Below are 16,727 nucleotides of genomic sequence, written 5' to 3' on the forward strand. Positions count from 1 at the left end.
GACGACGATGAAGACGATGATGAAGACGACGATGATGACGACGATGACGATGATGACGACCGACGACGACGATGAAGACGATGATGAAGACGACGATGATGACGACGATGACGATGATGACGACGATGATGACGATGACAATGACGACGATGATGAAGACGACGACGACGACGATGATGACGACGATGATGACGACGATGATGACAATGATGACGACGATGATGACGATGACAATGACGACGACGACGATGATGAAGACGATGACGACGATGATGAAGACGATGACGACGATGATGACGACGACGATGATGACGATGACCCCGCCCGCTACCGTTTGCGATTGCCCGGCCACGTGTGAAAACGAAGAGCTCAGTCAGCAGCTCAGCGGTGAGAGCGCCATTGCCTGGGAGCATGACGAGGTTGGGGAAGTTTCACGTTTAATAACAGACGCTTCGCTGGACAAGTGCTGCCCTCTGCTGCGCGTGGATTAGAGCATCGCACCGCCACCGGCACCGCCACCACCACCATCATCATCATCATCACCGCCATCAGCATGGCACCGCCATCATCATCATAACTGCCACCATCAGCATGGCACCGGCACCGCCATCATCATCATCACCGCCATCAGCATGGCACCGCCATCATCATCATAACTGCCACCATCAGCATGGCACCGGCACCGCCATCATCATCATCACCGCCATCAGCATGGCACCGCCATCATCATCATAACTGCCACCATCAGCATGGCACCGGCACCGCCATCATCATCATCACCGCCATCAGCATGGCACCGCCATCATCATCATAACTGCCACCATCAGCATGGCACCGGCACCGCCATCATCATCATCACCGCCATCAGCATGGCACCGCCATCATCATCATAACTGCCACCATCAGCATGGCACCGGCACCGCCATCATCATCATCACCGCCATCAGCATGGCACCGCCATCATCATCATAACTGCCACCATCAGCATGGCACCGGCACCGCCATCATCATCATCACCGCCATCAGCATGGCACCGCCACCAACATCCAGCATCATCACCGCCACCGCCATCAGCATCGTCGCCACCACCATCAGCACCATCATCATCATCATCACCGCCACCATCAGCATCGTCGCCACCACCATCAGCACCATCATCATCATCATCACCGCCACCGCCATCATCATCGTCGCCACTAACATCATCATCATCATCACCGCCATCAGCATCGTCGCCACCACCATCGGCATGGCACCGCCACAACCATCAGCATCGTCGCCACTAACATCAGCACCATCGTCATCATCATCACCGCCACCGCCATCAGCATCGTCGCCACCACCATCAGCATCACCGCCACCACCATCAGCATCGTCACCACCACCATCGTCGCCACCACCATCAGCATGGCACCACCACAACCATCAGCATCGTCGCCACCACCATCAGCATCGTCGCCACTAACATCAGCACCATCATCATCACCGTCATCACCACCAAGATCATCGTCGTCACTACCATCACCATCATCAGCACCATCATCATCATTACCGTCATCACCACCAAGATCATCGTCGCCACTACCATCATCATCACCGTCATCACCACCAAGATCATCGTCGCCACTACCATCATCATCATCACCGTCATCATCACCGTCATCACCACCAAGATCATTGTCGCCACTACCATCACCATCATCATCACCGTCATCACCACCAAGATCATCGTCGCCACTACCATCATCACCGTCATCACCACCAAGATCATCGTCGCCACTACCATCACCATCATCACCATCATTACCATCATCACCACCAACTGCATCATCATCACCACCAAGATCATCGTCGTCACTACCATCACCATCATCACCACCATCACTACCACCATCATCACCACCATCATCACCATCATCATCACCACCATCATCACCACCATCATCATCATCACCGCCATCATCATCACCACCATCATCACCACCAAGATCATCGTCGTCACTACCATCACCATCATCACGACCATCATCACGACCATCATCACCACCATCATCACCACCATCATCACCACCATCATCACCACCATCATCACCACCATCATCACCACCATCATCACCACCATCATCACCACCATCACCACCATCATCACCACCATCACCACCATCATCATCACCACCATCACCACCATCACCATCACCACCAACTGCATCATCATCACCACCAGCAAGGGAATCTCAAAAGGTAGCTCTGGGACATCCGGATGGACACGAAGGGACAGAGCCAAGGCATCACAACACTCACACACACACATACACTCACACATACATACATACACACACCACACACACTCACACATACATACATACACACACATACACAAAGACAAAGATCCCCCGTATAGCCTTAACAGACTGTAGGGGCAAGTGCTGTTAGCGAGCACCTATGAAGGCCGGATCGGTACACGAGGGGGTGGGTGGCCAGCACCACGCCCGACCGCCTTTGTCTCCCTAGTGGCAATGTTTACACACCGCACCAGGTACTCATTTGAGGCTGAGTCGACCTAGGGGAGGCCCAGGACCGGTTCAGATAATCGTCACTGCTGCTGCTGCTGTGCGCGACGCTGCTGATGGTGATGCTGATGGTGATGCTGATGGTGATGCTGATGGTGAGTGTGACAATGCTGTGGATAATGCTGATGATGATGCTGCTGCTGATGATGATGATGACAATGTTGTTGACGATGACACCACTGCATCACCACCACACCACCACCACATTCCTGCATCACCACCGCACCACCGCATCACCCCACATCACCGCATCACCACACCACCACCACATCACCACATCACCACCACATCACCACATCACCACCACATCACCACCACATCACCGCACCACCACCACATCACCACATCACCACATCACCACCACCACATCACCACCACATCACCACATCACCGCCGCCGCCAGCTTAACCGAGCGTGCCGACAGGACCCCCCCCCGGCGGCAGCCGCCCGGCGCTCGCCGATGGGCGAGTCTTCTTCTCCTGCCCGGCACGGAGGAGGCGCAGCGTGGACAGCACCACGTCCCAGTCGAGGTAGCAGCCCTCCAGCAATCTGCCGCCGGCGTCGCCGGCGTCGTCGGTGGCGTCGCCGGGGCCGGCACCGGTGCCAGCCTCCTCCTCCTCCGCCGCTGCCGAGCGGCGTGAGTCGCGTGCCGGGTCCACGTAGTCCGCCCGCCCGTGCAGCACCCGCCAGTTGTCGAAGGTGATGACGTCCCCTGGCGAGAGAGAGGGGACAGAGATGGACAGAGACGCCGTGAGACACGGGGAGTGGGGAGACGCCGTGAGTGGTGAGACACGGGGAGTGGGGAGACGCCGTGAGACACGGGGAGTGGGGAGACACGGTGAGTGGTGAGTGGGGAGTGGGGAGACGCGGTGAGTGGTGAGACACGGTGAGTGGTGAGACACGGTGAGTGGGGAGACTCAGTGAGTGGTGAGTGGGGAGTGGGGAGACGCCGTGAGTGGTGAGACACGGGGAGTGGGGAGACGCCGTGAGACACGGGGAGTGGGGAGACGCGGTGAGTGGTGAGTGGGGAGACGCGGTGAGTGGGGAGACGCGGTGAGTGGTGAGACACGGGGAGTGGTGAGACACGGGGAGTGGGGAGACGCGGTGAGTGGTGAGTGGGGAGACGCGGTGAGTGGGGAGACGCCGTGAGACACGGGGAGTGGGGAGACGCGGTGAGTGGTGAGTGGGGAGACGCGGTGAGTGGGGAGACACGGGGAGTGGTGAGACACGGGGAGTGGGGAGACGCTGTGAGTGGTGAGTGGGGAGACACGGTGAGTGGTGAGACGCCGTGAGTGACGTGGTGAGTGGTGAGACTCAGTGAGTGGTGAGTGGGGAGACACGGTGAGTGGTGAGACACGGTGAGTGGGGAGACGCGGTGAGTGGTGAGTGGGGAGACACGGTGAGCGGTGAGTGGGGAGTGGTGAGACTCAGTGAGTGGTGAGTGGGGAGACGCAGTGAGTGGGGAGTGGGGAGTGGTGAGTGGGGAGTGGTGAGTGGGGAGTGGTGAGTGGGGAGTGGTGAGTGGGGAGTGGTGAGTGGGGAGTGGGGAGTGGTGAGTGGTGAGTGGGGAGTGGTGAGTGGTGAGACGCATTGAGTGGGGAGTGGTGAGTGGGGAGTGGTGAGTGGTGAGTGGTGAGTGGTGAGACGCGGTGAGTGGTGAGTGGTGAGACACGGTGAGACACGGTGAGTGGTGAGTGGTGAGGCACGGTGAGTGGTGAGACACGGTGAGTGGTGAGTGGTGAGACACGGTGAGTGGTGAGTGGTGAGACACGGTGAGTGGTGAGACACGGTGAGTGGTGAGTGGTGAGACACGGTGAGTGGTGAGTGATGAGACACGGTGAGTGGTGAGACACGGTGAGTGGTGAGTGGTGAGACACGGTGAGTGGTGAGTGGTGAGCCCCGGTGAGACTCACCGGGTCGCAGTGTGAAGGTGATCTGGTTGCGTGGAGACTCGGTGAGTGGTGAGACATGGTGAGTGGTGAGACTCGGTGAGTGGTGAGCCCCGATGAGACTCACCGGGTCTCAGCGTGAAGGTGATCTGGTTGCGTGGAGACTCGGTGAGTGGTGAGTGGTGAGACACGGTGAGTGGTGAGTGGTGAGACACGGTGAGTGGTGAGCCCCGGTGAGACTCACCGGGTCTCAGCGTGAAGGTGATCTGGTTGCGTGGAGACTCGGTGAGTGCCGTGAAGAGACTGAGCGCGGTGTAGAGCGGCCGAACGGCGCTCAGCGGCACGTCCAGCACCGAATCGCGCGTAGCGTGGTTCAAGTTCAGGCGCGAGACTCGGCCCTGCTCATCCAGCCTGGGCACGCACACGCAACGCGTGTGTGTACTGTGTGTGTGTACTGTGTGTACTGTGTGTGTACTGTGTGTGTGTACTGTGTGTGTACTGTGTGTGTGTACTGTGTGTGTACTGTGTGTGTGTACTGTGTGTACAGTGTGTGTGTGTGTACTGTGTGTGTACTGTGTGTGTGTACTGTGTGTGTGTGTGTACTGTGTGTACTGTGTGTGTGTGTACTGTGTGTACTGTGTGTGTGTACTGTGTGTGTGTACTGTGTGTGTACTGTGTGTACTGTGTGTGTGTGTGTGTACTGTGTGTGTACTGTGTGTGTGTGTACTGTGTGTGTGTACTGTGTGTGTGTACTGTGTGTACTGTGTGTGTACTGTGTGTGTACTGTGTGTGTACTGTGTGTGTGTACTGTGTGTGTGTAATGTGTGTGTACTGTGTGTTTGTACTGTGTGTACTGTGTGTGTGTAATGTGTGTGTACTGTGTGTTTGTACTGTGTGTACTGTGTGTGTGTACTGTGTGTGTGTACTGTGTGTACTGTGTGTGTGTACTGTGTGTACTGTGTGTGTGTACTGTGTGTGTGTACTGTGTGTACTGTGTGTGTACTGTGTGTACTGTGTGTGTGTGTGTACTGTGTGTGTGTACTGTGTGTGTGTACTGTGTGTGTGTACTGTGTGTGTACTGTGTGTGTGTACTGTATGTACTGTGTGTACTGTGTGTGTGTACTGTGTGTGTGTACTGTGTGTGTACTGCGTGTGTGTGTACTGTGTGTGTACTGTGTGTGTGTGTACTGTGTGTGTGTGTACTGTGTGTGTGTACTGTGTGTGTGTGTGTACTGTGTGTGTGTGTGTACTGTGTGTGTGTGTACGTGTGTGTGTGTACTGTGTGTGTGCGTGTACTGTGTGTGTACTGCGTGTGTGTGTGTGTACGTGTGTGTACTGCGTGTGTGTGTACTGTGTGTGTATACTGTATGTGTACTGTGTGTACTGTGTGTGTACTGTGTGTACTGTTTGTGTGTACTGTGTGTGTGTACTGTGTGTGTGTACTGTGTGTGTACTGTGTGTGTGTACTGTGTGTACTGTGTGTGTGTGTGTGTACTGTGTGTGTGTACTGTGTGTGTACTGTGTGTGTGTGTGTACTGTGTGTGTACTGTGTGTGTGTACTGTGTGTGTGTGTGTGTGTACTGTGTGTGTGTGTACTGTGTACTGTGTGTGTGTACTGTGTGTGTACCGTGTGTGTGTACTGTGTGTGTGTACTGTGTGTACTGTGTGTGTGTACTGTGTGTACTGTGTGTGTGTACTGTGTGTGTACTGTGTGTGTGTACTGTGTGTGTGTACTGTGTGTGTACTGTGTGTGTGTACTGTGTGTGTGTACTGTGTGTACTGTGTGTGTGTGTACTGTGTGTGTACTGTGTGTGTACTGTGTGTGTGTACTGTGTGTACTGTGTGTGTGTACTGTGTGTACTGTGTGTGTACTGTGTGTGTGTGTACTGTGTGTGTACTGTGTGTACTGTGTGTGTGTACTGTGTGTGTGTGTACTGTGTGTGTGTGTACTGTGTGTACTGTGTGTACTGTGTGTGTGTACTGTGTGTGTGTACCGTGTGTGTGTGTACTGTGTGTGTGTACTGTGTGTGTGTGTACTGTGTGTGTGTACTGTGTGTACTGTGTGTGCTGTGTGTGTGTGTGTACTGTGTGTGTACTGTGTGTACTGTGTGTGTACTGTGTGTGTACTGTGTGTGTGTGTACTGTGTGTGTGTACTGTCTGTGTGTGTACTGTGTGTGTGTACTGTGTGTACTGTGTGTGTGTACTGTGTGTGTGTACTGTGTGTACTGTGTGTGTACTGTGTGTGTGTACTGTGTGTATACTGTGTGTGTGTACTGTGTGTGTACCGTGTGTGTGTACTGTGTATATACTGTGTGTACTGTGTGTATATACTGTGTGTACTGTGTGTGTGTACTGTGTGTGTGTGTGTACTGTGTGTGTATGTACTGTGTGTACTGTGTGTGTGTGCTGTGTGTACTGTGTGTGTGTACTGTGTGTACTGTGTGTGTACTGTGTGTGTGTGTGTACTGTGTGTGTACTGTGTGTGTGTACTGTGTGTGTGTGTGCACTGTGTGTGTGTACTGTGTGTACTGTGTGTGTGTACTGTCTACCGTGTGTGTGTACTGTGTGTGTACTGTGTGTGTGTGTACTGTGTGTGTGTACCGTGTGTGTGTACCGTGTGTGTACTGTGTGTGTGTACTGTGTGTGTACTGTGTGTGTGTGTGTACTGTGTGTGTGTACTGTGTGTGTGTACTGTGTGTACTGTGTGTGTACTGTGTGTGTGTACTGTGTGTGTGTACTGTGTGTGTACTGTGTGTGTGTGTACTGTGTGTACTGTGTGTGTGTGTACTGTGTGTGTGTGTACTGTGTGTGTGTGTACTGTGTGTGTGTGTACTGTGTACTGTGTGTGTGTACTGTGTGTCTGTGTGTACTGTGTGTGTGTGTACTGTGTGTGTACTGTGTGTGAGTGTGTACTGTGTGTGTGTGTACTGTGTGTGTGTGTACTGTGTGTACTGTGTGTGTGTGTACTGTGTGTGTGTGTACTGTGTGTGTGTACTGTGTGTGTGTACTGTGTGTACTGTGTGTGTACTGTGTGTGTGTACTGTGTGTACTGTGTGTGTGTACTGTGTGTACTGTGTGTGTGTGCTGTGTGTACTGTGTGTGTGTACTGTGTGTGTACCGTGTGTGTGTGTACTGTGTGTGTACTGTGTGTGTGTACTGTGTGTGTGTACTGTGTGTGTACTGTGTGTGTGTGTACTGTGTGTGTGTGTGTACTGTGTGTGTACTGTGTGTGTGTACTGTTTGTGTGTACTGTGTGTGTGTGTGTACTGTGTGTGTGTACTGTGTGTGTGTACTGTGTGTGTGTGTACTGTGTGTGTGTGTACTGTGTGTGTGTGTGTACTGTGTGTGTGTACTGTGTGTGTGTACTGTGTGTGTTTGTACTGTGTGTGTGTGTACTGTGTGTGTGTACTGTGTACCGTGTGTGTGTGTACTGTGTGTGTACTGTGTGTGTGTGTACTGTGTGTGTACTGTGTGTGTACTGTGTGTACTGCGTGTACTGTGTGTGTGTGTGTACTGTGTGTGTGTACTGTGTGTACTGTGTGTGTGTGTGTACTGTGTGTGTGTACCGTGTGTGTACTGTGTGTGTGTACTGTGTGTGTGTACTGTGTGTGTACTGTGTGTGTGTGTACTGTGTGTACTGTGTGTGTACTGTGTGTGTGTACTGTGTGTACTGTGTGTACTGTGTGTGTGTACTGTGTGTACTGTGTGTACCGTGTGTGTACCGTGTGTGTACTGTGTGTGTGTACTGTGTGTACTGTGTGTGTGTATGTACTGTGTGTGTGTACTGTGTGTGTGTACTGTGTGTGTGTATGTACTGTGTGTGTGTGTACTGTGTGTGTACTGTGTGTACTGTGTGTGTGTGTGTACTGTGTGTGTGTACTGTGTGTGTACTGTGTGTGTGTACTGTGTGTGTACTGTGTGTGTGTACTGTGTGTGTGTGTACTGTGTGTGTGTACTGTGTGTACTGTGTGTGTGTGTACTGTGTGTGTGTACTGTGTGTACTGTGTGTGTGTACTGTGTGTGTGTATGAACTGTGTGTGTACTGTGTGTGTACTGTGTATGTATGTACTGTGTGTGTACTGTGTGTGTGTACTGTGTGTGTGTACCGTGTGTGTGTACTGTGTACCGTGTGTGTACTGTGTGTACTGTGTGTGTACCGTGTGTGTGTGTACCGTGTGTGTGTACTGTGTGTGTGTGTGTGTACTGTGTGTGTGTACTATGTGTACTGTGTGTGTGTGTACTGTGTGTGTACTGTGTGTACTGTGTGTGTGTACTGTGTGTGTGTAGTACCGTGTGTGTGTGTACTGTGTGTGTGTACTGTGTAACGTGTGTGTGTGTACTGTGTGTGTGTGTACTGTGTATATACTGTGTGTGTGTACTGTGTGTGTACTGTGTGTGTGTGTACTGTGTATGAACTGTGTACTGTGTGTGTGTGTGTACTGTGTGTGTGTGTACTGTGTATGAACTGTGTACTGTGTGTACTGTGTGTGTACTGTGTGTGTGTGTACTGTGTATGAACTGTGTACTGTGTGTGTGTGTGTACTGTGTGTGTGTGTGTACTGTGTATATACTGTGTGTGTGTACTGTGTGTGTGTGTACTGTGTATATACTGTGTGTGTGTACTGTGTGTGTGTGTACTGTGTATATACTGTGTGTGTGTACTGTGTGTGTGTGTGTGTGTACTGTGTATGAACTGTGTACTGTGTGTACTGTGTGTGTGTACCGTGTGCGCGTGTGCACCGCGTGCGTACTGTATGACGGGGTTTCGAGAGTGCACGTGGAAGTCCCATTGTGTACTGTGTGTGTGTGTGTGTACTGTGTGTACTGTGTGTGTACTGTGTGTACTGTGTGTGTACTGTGTGTGTGTGTGTACTGTGTGTGTGCACCGTGTGTGTGTGCACCGCGTGCGTACTGTATGACGGGGTTTCGAGAGTGCACGTGGAAGTCCCATTGTGTACTGTGTGTGTGTGTGTGTACTGTGTGTACTGTGTGTGTACTGTGTGTGTACTGTGTGTACTGTGTGTGTGTGTGTACTGTGTGTGTGTACCGTGTGTGTGTGTGTACCGTGTGTGTGTGTACTGTGTGTGTGTACTGTGTGTGTACTGTGTGTGTGTACCGTGTGTGTGTGTGCACCGCGTGCGTACTGTATGACGGGGTTTCGAGAGTGCACGTGGAAGTCCCATTGTGTACTGTGTGTGTGTGTGTACTGTGTGTGTGTGTGTACTGTGTGTGTACTGTGTGTGTACTGTGTGTGTGTGTGTATATACTGTGTGTGTGTACTGTGTGTGCGTGTGTACCGTGTGTGTGTGCACCGCGTGCGTACTGTATGACGGGGTTTCGAGAGTGCACGTGGAAGTCCCATTGTGTACTGTGTGTGTACTGTGTGTGTGTACTGTGTGTGTGCACCGTGTGTGTGTGCACCGTGTGTGTGTGCACCGCGTGCGTACTGTATGACGGGGTTTCGAGAGTGCACGTGGAAGTCCCATTGTGTACTGTGTGTGTGTGTGTACTGTGTGTGTACTGTGTGTACTGTGTGTACTGTGTGTGTGTACAGTGTGTGTGTGTACTGTGTGTGCGTGTGCACCGCGTGCGTACTGTATGACGGGGTTTCGAGAGTGCACGTGGAAGTCCCATTGTGTACTGTGTGTGTACTGTGTGTGTGTACTGTGTGTGCGTGTGTACCGTGTGTGTGTGCACCGCGTGCGTACTGTATGACGGGGTTTCGAGAGTGCACGTGGAAGTCCCATTGTGTACTGTGTGTACTGTGTGTGTGTACTGTGTGTGTACTGTGTGTGTGTGTACTGTGTGTGTGTACTGTGTGTACTGTGTGTGTGTGTGTGTACTGTGTGTGTGTGTGTACTGTGTGTGTGTACTGTGTGTGTGTACCGTGTGTGTGTGCACCGCGTGCGTACTGTATGACGGGGTTTCGAGAGTGCACGTGGAAGTCCCATTGTGTACTGTGTGTGTACTGTGTGTGTACTGTGTGTACTGTGTGTGTACTGTGTGTACTGTGTGTGTGTGTGTACTGTGTGTACTGTGTGTGTGTGTGTACTGTGTGTGTGTACTGTGTGTACTGTGTGTGTGTACCGCGTGCGTACTGTATGACGGGGTTTCGAGAGTGCACGTGGAAGTCCCATTGTGTACTGTGTGTGTGTGTGTGTACTGTGTGTACTGTGTGTGTACTGTGTGTACTGTGTGTGTACTGTGTGTACTGTGTGTGTGTGTGTACTGTGTGTGTGTACTGTGTGTACTGTGTGTGTGCACCGCGTGCGTACTGTATGACGGGGTTTCGAGAGTGCACGTGGAAGTCCCATTGTGTACTGTGTGTGTGTACTGTGTGTGTACCGTGTGTGTGTGTGCACCGCGTGCGTACTGTATGACGGGGTTTCGAGAGTGCACGTGGAAGTCCCATTGTGTACTGTGTGTGTGTACTGTGTGTGTACTGTGTGTACTGTGTGTGTGTGTGTGTACTGTGTGTGTACTGTGTGTGTGTGTGTACTGTGTGTGTGTACTGTGTGTACTGTGTGTGTACTGTGTGTACTGTGTGTGTGTGTGTACTATGTGTACTGTGTGTGTACTGTGTGTGTGTGTGTACTGTGTGTACTGTGTGTGTGTGTGTGTACCGTGTGTGTGTACTGTGTGTGTGCACCGCGTGCGTACTGTATGACGGGGTTTCGAGAGTGCACGTGGAAGTCCCATTGTGTACTGTGTGTGTGTGTACTGTGTGTACTGTGTGTGTACTGTGTGTACTGTGTGTGTACTGTGTGTACTGTGTGTGTGTGTACTATGTGTACTGTGTGTGTACTGTGTGTGTGTGTGTACTGTGTGTACTGTGTGTGTGTGTGTACCGTGTGTGTGTACTGTGTGTGTGCACCGCGTGCGTACTGTATGACGGGGTTTCGAGAGTGCACGTGGAAGTCCCATTGTGTACTGTGTGTGTGTGTGTGTACTGTGTGTGTACTGTGTGTGTACTGTGTGTACTGTGTGTGTACTGTGTGTGTGCACCGCGTGCGTACTGTATGACGGGGTTTCGAGAGTGCACGTGGAAGTCCCATTGTGTACTGTGTGTGTACTGTGTGTGTGTACTGTGTGTGTACTGTGTACTGTGTGTGTACTGTGTGTGTGCGTGTGCACCGTGTGCGTGTACTGTGTGTGTATGTACTGTGTGTGTACACTGTGTGTGTGCACCGTGTGTGTGTGCACCGTGTGCGTACTGTATGACGGGGTTTCGAGAGTGCACGTGGAAGTCCCATTGTGTACTGTGTGTGTACTGTGTGTACTGTGTGTGTGTGCACCGTGTGTGTGTGTACTGTGTGTACTGTGTGTGTGCACCGCGTGCGTACTGTATGACGGGGTTTCGAGAGTGCACGTGGAAGTCCCATTGTGTACTGTGTGTGTACTGTGTGTGTGTACTGTGTGTGTGCACCGTGTGTGTGTGCACCGCGTGCGTACTGTATGACGGGGTTTCGAGAGTGCACGTGGAAGTCCCATTGGTCGGCGCCCACGTCCACGAAGTTGAGCGGCGTGCTGGTGAGCAGGCGGAACGCCGCCGGCTGCTCCCTGCGGAGTTGCTCGCACACCCAGAAGCCGTCCACCAGCTGCGATGAGCCCCCACGCAACGCCTGGCGAACGCAGTGCAGGAACTGCACCTGCAGGACACACACATACAGTACATACAGTACATACACATACAGTACATACAGTACACACACATACAGTACATACAGTACACACACATACAGTACATACAGTACACACACATACAGCACATACAGTACACACACATACAGTACATACAGTACACACACATACAGTACACACACACAGTACACACACACACATACAGTACATACACACAGTACACACATTACACACAGTACACACACACACACACATAGAGTACACACATACAGTACATACACACACAGTACATACAGTACACATACAGTACACACATACACACAGTACATACACAGTACATACAGTACACACACATACAGTACATACAGTACACACAGTACACACACAGTACATACATACAGTACACACAGTACACACACACACAGTACACACACACAGTACATACACAGTACATACACACACACAGTACATATATACAGTACACACAGTACACACACAGTACACACACAGTACACACACACACATAGAGTACACACATACAGTACACACACACACAGTACACACACACAGTACACACAGTACACACACACACACATAGAGTACACACATACAGTACACACACACACAGTACACACACACAGTACATACATACAGTACACACACACACACACAGTACATACACACAGTACACACACACACACTACATACACACACAATACATACACACAGTACATACACAGTACACACACACACAGTACACACACACAGTACATACACACACACAGTACATACACACACAGTACATACACAGTACACACACAGTACATACACACACAGTACATACAGTACACACACACAGTACATACACACACAGTACACACACATACACAGTACATACACACAGTACACACACACAGTACATACACACACAGTACATACATACACACAGTACATACAGTACACACACACACTACATACACACAGTACATACACACACAGTACACACAGTACATACACACACACAGTACATACACACACACACAGTACACACACACACAGTACATACACAGTACATACACACACACAGTACATACACACACAGTACATACACACACAGTACACACAGTACATACACACACACAGTACATACACACACACACAGTACACACACAGTACATACACACAGTACACACACACACACAGTACACACACAGTACATACACACAGTACATACACACACACAGTACATACACACAGTACATACACACAGTACAAACACACACACAGTACACACACACACAGTACACACACGTACACACACACAGTACACACACACACGTACACACACACAGTACACACACACACATTACACACACACACACATTACACACACACACACAGTACACACACTACACACACACACACAGTACACACACACACAGTACACACACACACAGTACACACACACACAACAACAACAACAACCGCCATTCGCCACTAAGTGGCGGTGACGTCACCACGACGCTTGTGCCAGGCTATGTGCACCCTGAGGCCACGTGAAGTGTCGAACGCCCGCTGGCAGGAGGTCACGGGGCAGACCCAGGTGCCACGGGTCGACTGACTGAGATGACTGGCTGATGCACCACCTGTGCCCCCTACTGTGCCAACCTGCTGTGCTTTAGCCACCCGGCGCTCCGCTCGCTGTTGTGAGCGTCGCTCCTCCGCCCTCCGTTGTTGTTGGAGGGCGACTGCCTCCAACTGCCCAGTAGCATCCTTCACGAGCCTCCTCCACAGAGGCCGATCTTGACACCGCTGGTACCAGTCATCGGCAAGTCCACTCAGCTCCACGTCCTCCTGTACCACATCACTCCATCTCTTCTCTAGCCCGTGCCGCGCCCGCTTAGCCCCCTCAATCCGGCCAAACAAAAGCTGTTTCGGCATGCGGTGGCTGGGCATGCGGGCTACATGACCCAGCCATCGCAGCCTTGCCTGCCGGAGGAGCTCACCGATGGGACCCTGCCCAGATCTTTCAAGGATTTGTGAGCTCCTCACACAATCCAGTCTGGTTAAACCCAGGATGGATCGTAGGCAGGTCAGCCTAAATGTTTCTAACCGGCGAAGATGTTCCATTAGGGGGGTCCACGTTTCGCAAGCGTAGAGAAGGGAGGGAATGACCGTGGCCGAGAAGACCTGAAGCTTAGTGCGGAGCGACAGACCAGGTAGCTTCCACACAGCGTTACGCAACCGATGAAAAGATATTGCCGCTCGACTGATTCGGAGTGAGACCTCTGCTGTTAAACTGGAGCCAGTCATAAGCACACTGCCCAGGTATGGGAAACTCTCCACTCTCTCCACAACTGCCCCATCACCGATTGGGAGTTGTGGGGGTGGAGTGTCCGATGGTACAAAATACCCAGGCAGGTGCTTAGTTTTGGTGGGGCTGATGGTAAGGCCCCACCTCTTAGTGGCACGCTCCAGTCTCAGCAGCAGCGTCTCCAACTCCTCCTCTGACTGAGCAGCTATTACCAAGTCATCAGCATACATAACGTGGTTGAGCAATAGGGAGCCATCCCTTGACCGCACCCGGGCATCGATTAGCCTCCCATTATATCTGTACCATATGGAGATTCCCCCGGTACAGCTATTGAAGGCTTCACGAACTACGTGGTCAAAATAGATGTTAAATAATGTGGGAGCCAGAGGACATCCCTGTCGCACCCCAAGGTGTACAGGGAATGGCTCTGACTCCCGGCCACGTAGTTTTACCCGGGCCCGCTCACCATCATGAAGGTCCTTAATGATCGTGAGCAGAGGGTCAGGTACTCCAAAAGCACGAAGAACGACCCAGAGCCCAGGCCTACTGATGGTATCATAGGCCTTGACCAGGTCAATAAAGCAGAGATGTAGGTCTTGTTGGAATTCCCTACACCTCTGCTGTAGCAGACGGACAGAAAATATGGCATCTGTGCAGGACCGCCCTTTCCTGAAACCGCATTGGGGCTCCGCAAGCCTCTCCTCAGCGTGCCTGGCAAGGCGATGCTGAATAATCCTTGCCAGGACCTTTCCCGGCACACTGAGGAGTGAGATGCCCCTGTAGTTGTTACAGTCTGTGCGGTCCCCCTTCTTAAAAAGGGGGACCACCAGGGCATCCTTCCAATCCTGCGGAACCCGTCCAGTGGTCCAGACTGTTGTTATGATGTCATATAGGGCAGTCTGTGCACAAACGCCACCCTCCCTCAGCATTTCGCTTGGGAGATCATCTCTGCCCGCTGCCTTTCCTGGTCTCAGACTCCGGATCGCCTTCAATACTTCCTCAGCAGATGGCACCTCAGCCAGCCACTCACAGGGGGTGACTTCATCCAATATTTGAGGCACCGCAGCCTCAGCAGGGTCATCCTCACTTTGTGCCACGATGTTTTCCTGGCTGTGGGATTTTCCCTCCCCCAGGACCTCACAGAAATGCTCAGCAAATCTGCGAACCTGTTCCTGGGGGTCGGAAATTGGATCACCGTTTTTTCCCCTAATGATGGTAATAGGTGTGGCGCTGCAGGTTACTTTTTTGATGGAGTTAAATAGCGATTTGTGATCACGGGCCACTGAGGCAGACTCCATCTCCTCAGCAACCCGCGACCACCACCCATCCTTGCAGCGCCTCACGGCTCTCCGAACCTCCGAGCGAAGGCTGCGGTAAGCCTCCGCATTCTCTGACGTGGGATTCTGTAGCCGATGACAGTGGGCCTGTCGCTTATTCTCAACCATCCTGAACAACTCCTCTGTCATCCAGGGTGTCTGGGGAGGTCTGGACCGCGTACCCAAAGCAGCCATTGCAGCTGCATGAGTCACAGTCCTAAACCTCGCCCATTTACCCTCGACATCAGGAGGAGTCGGGGACGATGCCAATCCCAGCCGCAAGCGATGATGAAATTCTCGCTTGCAACTTTCATCAGATAACTGAGACCAGGCCACTTTAGGTTGGAATGGGGTCCTGGGTGTACACCCACCACCGGAGTGGAAGAATGGCAGGCGCATCTTACAGATGACTAGTCGATGGTCAGAGGGCAGATCAGCTCCACGGTAGGTCCTGGTGTCAAGGACATGGACTCGCATTCGCTGGTCCGTCACTATGTAGTCCAAGCAGATGTTCTTGCTTGGACCCGGCATGCATCCATGATGTTGTGTGGATGCGCCGATGCCGGAACAGCGTGTTGGTAATTACAAGCCCATGGGCTGCACAAAAATCTAGCAGCCTCCTACCGTTGTTATTGAGCTGATCTGGCCCATGCCCTCCAATCACTCCAGACCAGGTGCCAGTATCATGACCAACTCGGGCATTGAAGTCACCCAACATGATGACTCTATCCCGAGGGGCCACTTTAGCCAGCACCTGTGACAGGAGGTCATAGAAGGCATCTGACTCATCGGCTTTGCCTGCATCCCTCCACGGATGTTCATCTTCGGTGGGGGCATAAGTAACCACGACCACCATTCCTCGCCTCCGGTTGATGGGAAGGCGAGCCCAAAGTAGCCTGGGGCTTACAGCTTCCCACACCTCACCGCCACGCTCCCACGCCCCCCTTCATTCTTTTATTCAAAAGAAGACCCACACCCTGTTGTTTGGCAGTCTGC

General features: G+C 52.0%; 1 protein-coding gene across 1 annotated transcript in view; it reads right to left on the reverse strand.

Moving 5' to 3' along the window:
• Positions 1-420: 420 nt before the first annotated feature.
• The window catches only part of LOC142922783 (gamma-butyrobetaine dioxygenase-like), a 23,019-nt gene continuing 6,712 nt past the window's right edge, over positions 421-16,727 (reverse strand). Inside the window, exons 2-4 of the mRNA XM_076063687.1 lie at positions 11,913-12,109; positions 4,587-4,870; positions 421-3,282 (exon numbers count right to left, since the gene is read on the reverse strand). Of these exons, the coding sequence (XP_075919802.1) occupies positions 2,975-3,282; positions 4,587-4,870; positions 11,913-12,109 (789 nt within the window). The 3' untranslated portion in view covers positions 421-2,974. The remainder of the gene's footprint in view (positions 3,283-4,586; positions 4,871-11,912; positions 12,110-16,727) is intronic.

This window comes from Petromyzon marinus, unplaced genomic scaffold (genome assembly GCF_048934315.1).
Source record: "Petromyzon marinus isolate PM22_M1 ecotype Great Lakes invasive population unplaced genomic scaffold, UKy_Petmar_22M1.pri1.0 PM_Scaffold_17, whole genome shotgun sequence".
NCBI classification, from domain to species: Eukaryota; Metazoa; Chordata; class Hyperoartia; order Petromyzontiformes; family Petromyzontidae; genus Petromyzon; species Petromyzon marinus.